The 6,836-nt window shown below is 45.6% G+C and overlaps 1 protein-coding gene across 3 annotated transcripts in view; it reads left to right on the top strand.

The window, feature by feature from the left end:
• Positions 1-620: 620 nt before the first annotated feature.
• The window catches only part of tmem65 (transmembrane protein 65), a 102,983-nt gene continuing 96,767 nt past the window's right edge, over positions 621-6,836 (top strand). Inside the window, exon 1 of one of the 3 annotated variants that reach the window (XM_068032404.1) lies at positions 621-1,172. In XM_068032404.1, coding sequence (XP_067888505.1) covers positions 869-1,172 — 304 coding nt within the window. In that variant the 5' untranslated portion in view covers positions 621-868. The remainder of the gene's footprint in view (positions 1,173-6,836) is intronic. The other 2 variants (XM_068032407.1, XM_068032406.1) reach the window with 2 other exon arrangements.

Below are 6,836 nucleotides of genomic sequence, written 5' to 3'. Positions count from 1 at the left end.
ACTAAAAATCTCTTTGTTTTCCCTTTTCCCTGCTGTGTGTTTCCAGCATTTCTTTTCTCTCGCTACTGACTATTTGATACTGCCAAAGGTGACGTGTTCCAGGCCCGATGTCAGTGTGCACAAAAATTCACTGGGGAAGAGCAGAAGTTTAAAAAGTCGTTGCAGCCAAATGCACGAGTCTGGCGTTTTTCATGCAAAAAGAATTGCATAAATCAGCAGCTTCTTCCAGTATTTGTGCCAAAAGAACTGGGGCGCTTTGGAAACCCTTGAATGGAAGGGCGTTAATAACTTCAGAGCCTGGACTGCATCACGCCCTACAAATGACAGCGATTAAATCGGAACGAGCTGATCTCTGACAAATAATTTCCATAGCAAAGCGCTGCCATTCCGGGCTGCCTCGGAATCCACGATTGACAGGCAGCGCAACAAAAAAAGGCTTCTACTTCTCCCCAACCGTGACTCCGCGCATGCGCGGCATCGCACAGCATGCCGGGAGCTATAGTTGAATCATCTCCCCTCCAGAAGGGAACGGTGGTGGAAGTGACTACAACTCCCATAGTGCTTCCCGAGGGAGAGTGGGAGAGGGCGGGGGAACGGGCGGAGCGTAGGCATGCGCACTGCTCCTCGCTCAGCTGTCAGCTGGGAGTTTCTTGACTTTGGAATTTGGAATCTGCAGACATTCGATTGGAACGCGGTGCTGGCGGCTCCGCGGAAAATGTTACTGCCAGGCGAAGCTGTCTCTTAACCGGCAGTGCGAGGAGCTTGAAGCGCTGCCTGCCAGTTTGTGCTCTTTCCCTGCTCGCCACGTAACGCTAATAATCAAGAGTCAAGACTTTTTTTTTGCAATCGCTTTCTTTCTGTATTCGCCATGCTGCTGATCCCCTGCTTGAGGAGAGTTCTGCGACCTTCCCGGACTCTGGCGTCCAGTTGCGGCTCTGGGAGTAAAAGTGAAAGCGGAGGGTTCTTCCCCCGTGTTTCACTCCTCTCTTGTCCGAGCACTGCCGAGCCGGCTGCTTATCGGCGGTGGTATGGCACCCATTCGGCCAAGGAGCCGGTGGAGCCACTGAACACGGTGCAGGGAGCCCGGGACTTCGTGTACAGCCTGCACTCTAAGGAGAGAAAGAGCCTGCTGCAGGAGCTCCAGAGGTTCGAGTCCATGGCTATGGCACAAGGTAAGAGAACAGCGTGTGGCAGAGGACCGTGCCTAAGAGGGGTGGGTAGAGTAGAAATACGAGGTTTGGAAGTGCAGCGTTACTGAATGGACAAACAGGGGGAAAAAAGAAAAAAACAGGGACAAATAGTGATTACAGAGAGAGAGAGAGAGAAAAATAGTGACGGGACGCACACTGGAAGAGGTGGATGTATATGGGGCGGAGAGGGTGCTGAAGAAGGGGCCAGACACGGGTGGGTAGGCTGAAGAATCAGCATAGGAAATACAGACACAAGCCAGTTGGAGAGGGAAAGTGAACATCCAGACACAACCTGGAGAGAGAAGTGGAGACTTGGTATTCACCCAGACAGGGAAAAGTGGAAGTATCGGAGATGGAGAAGAGGAAGTCTGGTTTACTGAATGTACTGCAAGTGGTCTTTGTCAAAGAAATGAATTAAAACAAGTAATTGAAGATTTAATCTGTGCCTTTGATCTCGAAAAGCTATTTTTAGACTGTTTCTGTCTCCACCTCTTCCACCGTGTTCATATTTGAATGAAATATTTGTACTTCTGAAGTGAGATTTAAACATGGCTTGGAATTGGATCGGAGTTGGAGAATTTTAATGGTAATGAGGAGTGGAATGTAGATTGTATGGGTTTTTGGTCTTTGATAACATTGTAAATTAGGTATATTAGGATCACTGCTGTTTTTACACGCCGTTACCATTATTAGCACAGTTAGAAATTACACATGCACAACTTGTCTGTGTCATTGACACTTCATATTTAGATATGTGACTTGGAGATGCCGAGGATTTTCTTTGCCTTTTCATAAATTAGTGCCTTTGTTTATGACCGGGAATGGCAACTCAGGGGAACTCGTGTTTATTTAAGTCAATGGCGTGTTTAAAATTAAAAGCCTCTTTCTGAGCCTGCTGAAATAACCAGCAGGTTTTCCCCATCTGTTTAGGATTTGTTTTGTGTCCTAACTGTTGAAACGGCATTTTTAGCGCATGGTTAACTGTGTGTCTGCATCAGTGCCTCCTGATTGTATTTAGATCTACCGATGGTGTTATGCATTTTGAGCTAATAGTGTAGTTGCTACTTTAGGTTATGATTACTGAACTAGGTGCTATTAGTGTAGTTAAATAGAGAAACACGTTAAGGAAATTCATCGGGATGAACACTTTGCTGTTTTTCTCCGCTTGGAAATCAAATTGTAAGTGATGTTTATGTGGAGGGATATACCTCAAGGAATGGAGAACAGTGCAACATTGTGCACTGCCGCTGCCTGCTGCGCTTATATACCCGACAGATACATCACGCTGCATGAAACCTAGTTTCATACTTAGTGTATGAGGAAATAAACAGTTAGTGATTTAGGCCTGATTCGTGGGACATGAGTCATATCGCAGTGATTTAGTTCATTGAATGCTGTCATGTTACCCTAAAGCCAGGGCTGCTCACACGACTGCCGGTAGAAACTCTCCTGTAGTAGATGGTGTTGGCAGAGGAGTTACTGACTGCGAGATAATCTTCTGCTTCTCTCGTTGAAGAGCGGAATCTATGGAGCTGCAGGGCTCCCAGCAACCCCAGCGCATGTGAAAGCCCCTTATAAAAGCTAGGGCTGATGGTTCGGACAGAGAACTTGCAGCTTTGCTCTGCACCTTGGGCTAGTTCTGCCTTCACTGCGCTTTGTTTCTCGCTTTCCAGCCGCAGAAAACATTCGTCCTCTATCACCAGCCATAATTTGTAGATGATTTTCTATAGTACGGTAGTTTCACGTGGTCGTTCTGTTTTGCAGTGATGGGAGGGGGAGTCACCTTTTGACTGTGCCATGCTGAATTTGGAGGAAAGCTGCGCTCCCGTGACACTGAAACTGCTCTCACTGCCATTGTGGGCTTAATGAAGGAAAATACCAAGATAGTGTGTGAATGGTGGTGGATCAGACAACTAGTGTGTTTCAGCTTTTGAAAGTTCACCTTTTTTGGGCAGGGTACTGTACCAATGTCCAATTTAAATAAGACGTGGTCTCTTCAGACTACTAGAAAAGATTGGATGCCCACCAAAGCTACTAAGTATCATCACCTCATTCCATGACAATATGAAAGGCACAATTCAACATGGTGGCTCCTCATCAGAGCCCTTTCCTATCCTGAGTGGCGTGAAACAGGGCTGTGTTCTCGCACCCACACTTTTTGGGATTTTCTTCTCCCTGCTGCTTTCACATGCGTTCAAGTCCTCTGAAGAAGGAATTTTCCTCCACACAAGATCAGGGGGCAGGTTGTTCAACCTTGCCGGTCGAAGAGCGAAGACCAAAGTACGGAAAGTCCTCATCAGGGAACTCCTCTTTGCTGACGATGCTGCTTTAACATCTCACACTGAAGAGTGCCTGCAGAGTCTCATCGACAGGTTTGCGGCTGCCTGCAATGAATTTGGCCTAACCATCAGCCTCAAGAAAACGAACATCATGGGGCAGGACGTCAGAAATGCTCCATCCATCAATATTGGCGACCACGCTCTGGAAGTGGTTCAAGAGTTCACCTACCTAGGCTCAACTATCACCAGTAACCTGTCTCTAGATGCAGAAATCAACAAGCGCTTGGGAAAGGCTTCCACTGCTATGTCCAGACTGGCCAAGAGAGTGTGGGAAAATGGCGCACTGACACGGAACACAAAAGTCCGAGTGTATCAGGCCTGTGTCCTCAGTACCTTGCTCTATGGCAGCGAGGCCTGGACAACGTATGTCAGCCAAGAGCGACGTCTCAATTCATTCCATCTTCGCTGCCTCCGGAGAATACTTGGCATCAGGTGGCAGGACCGTATCTCCAACACAGAAGTCCTCAAGGCGGCCAACATCCCCAGCTTGTACACACTACTGAGTCAGCGGCGCTTGAGATGGCTTGGCCATGTGAGCCGCATGGAAGATGGCAGGATCCCCAAAGACACATTGTACAGCGAGCTCGCCACTGGTATCAGACCCACCGGCCGTCCATGTCTCCGCTATAAAGACGTCTGCAAACGCGACATGAAATCCTGTGACACTGATCACAAATCGTGGGAGTCAGTTGCCAGCGTTAGCCAGAGCTGGTGGGCAGCCATAAAGACAGGGCTAAAATGTGGCGAGTCGAAGAGACTTAGTAGTTGGCAGGAAAAAAGACAGAGGCGCAAGGGGAGAGCCAACTGTGCAACAGCCCGGACAAACAAATTTCTCTGCAGCACCTGTGGAAGAGTCTGTCACTCTAGAATTGGCCTTTATAGCCACTCCAGGCGCTGCTTCACAAACCACTGACCACCTCCAGGCGCATATCCATTGTCTCTCGAGATAAGGAGGCCCAAAAGAAAAGAAAGAACTGTACCAATGTCCAATTTAAATAAGAGATTGCCTCTTCTACATCTTTTGTGTGCGATTGTCTGAAAGTATACGTTGTAATTGTAAGGAGATGAAAATCAATTGGGCTAATGATTACTGTCTCAGCATTTGAAAGAGACTGCAAAATATTTTAAATGTTTCCTTGGTTGAGAGGCTTTGCATGCCGTATGGCAAAATGTCCACCATTACACTTCATCAAAGTCCTGATGGCAATCAGTAAGTAGCTCTTGAGTAAGTCGCTGCTTGGGATTATGTCTTTCTGTCAAAGGTTAATGAGTATCCCTAGTCTGAATGTTTCGAATCTAGACCTGAAATTTGACCATAGAATAAAACCAAAAACTGAAGTTGGTCGTTTGGGGCTGTGGTGTGAGTGAATTGTTTTGAAGATGTCCTCATGTCTTCAGATGATATTTCCAAGGGGCACATGTTTATGAAGGGGGCAAGAATCGATCACTGGGAGATTTCAGACATAGTAGTGCAGTGAGTTCAGAGAATCTATTGCATATAGAATGCGTATATGCACTGCGATGGGGTGTAAACTGAGAAGTTTGGGCTATTTAATGCCATTAGAACCTCAAGTTTCAGTTGCTGCCTTGTGCACCGTGATATTTTTTTCTACGTTATACTCATCAACTTTCCGAACCAGGTTGGCCATTGACACCACAAGACTTTCTTGTCTGCTCTCAGCTCTACCACTTGCTGCTATTAGCTTGGTACTTTTTGTACACAGTCATCATCTCTGCTTTGGCCTTCCATATAATTATAATCTATTACTAATGCCCATCTTTCGGGTGTTCTGACTTGCTACTTTTGGGTGGTAGTAGTGAGCACTTGTCATTCCTGAAAATGTCCATCGCATGACTGGTGTTAGTTTTATTTCCAATTGCAGTAGCACAGCATAAGTAGTGGTCTAGTATAAATTCTGTTTATCTGTAAATTGAGACCTTTTGGACTAAATTGAAATGTGGAGATGCTGTTTTCTACCATGAGAAAAATTCTGAGGATGTGCAGTGTTACAAATTTAGTAATGCGTAATCACGAATGGGGAATGTGTGAAGAGCTGATGTTGTTTGATAGCAGCCACAATATAGGAACCATGGCGGATATTTCCCTTCTACACTCATGGACATGAGACGTTGCTTCCTTTTGCAGTTTATAAATCGACAAGTTGACCAACATACTTGTCTGCTAGCATAATAAAGTAAAAAGTTACTTACTGTGCTTTGTGCTAATGAGCATTTAGAAATAATTTCTGTAAGTTGTGTAGAAGAAATTTCAGTTTGCGAAAACAGCAGCGTTAAGTATGTATTGACATTGAGCGCAATTATTGGCCTGTCAACCCAGTGATATTTGAAGTGGACTGGTGAATTCTCAAACATGCTGTTCAGGGTTCCGAAGAACCAGTATTCATTTTAATTTTGAATTCTGTGGAGATCTGATTTATGTTTTTTTAGATTTAGAGATACAGCACTGAAACAGGCCCTTCGGCCCACCGGGTCTGTGCCGACCATTAACCACCCATTTATACTAATCATACACTAATCCCATATTTCTACCACATCCTCACCTGTCCCTATCTTCCCCTACCACCTACCTATACTAGTGGCAATTTATAATGGCCAATTCACCTATCAACCTGCAAGTCTTTTGGCTGTGGGAGGAAACCGGAGCATCCGGAGGAAACCCACACAGACACAGGGAGAACTTGCAAACTCCACACAGGCAGGACCCAGAATTGAACCCGGGTCGCTGGAGCTGTGAGGCTGCGGTGCTAACCACTGCACCGCCCCTGTTGATTAAGGTGTTTTTAATCTCGTGAGCTAATAATTTGTCTAGCAGTGTACTGTGGAGCTCACGATGAAACTGTGTCGGTCGTCTTGTATAATTGCTGCCTAATTCTAATCTTCAGGTTGTGGTTTCGTGCAGGAGTTGTAGTGGTTGGTTGTAGATCTGTTGAATCGGAGCACTTTGAAAAACTTTTTGGAACCAGCTGCAGGTACCTTGCACTGAAATTTAATGGGTGTACATTTAGGGTTGTCCAACCTTTTCATGTGTGATGGTGGGTGGGGGAGGGGGCGAGGTGGTCACATTACAATTTATGTATTACATAGGGTGCCAGTGAGGTAATTTCAGAAAGAAGCTTTAAAAAATTCCTATTATTAATCAAACCGACAAATGTGCATTTTTGTGAAGAAGTTTTAAATGAGCAAATTAATTTATTGACTTAGTTTCTCATCACTATGTTGTGTGGATACCTCCCACCCCCTCTGTTTCTTTCTCTTCCCCTTTCTCTCTCTCTCTTCCTCTTTCTCT

The sequence above is a fragment of the Heterodontus francisci genome, chromosome 5 (genome assembly GCF_036365525.1).
Source record: "Heterodontus francisci isolate sHetFra1 chromosome 5, sHetFra1.hap1, whole genome shotgun sequence".
Classification (NCBI taxonomy): domain Eukaryota; kingdom Metazoa; phylum Chordata; class Chondrichthyes; order Heterodontiformes; family Heterodontidae; genus Heterodontus; species Heterodontus francisci.
This window is presented reverse-complemented; position numbering and strand designations above follow the sequence as displayed.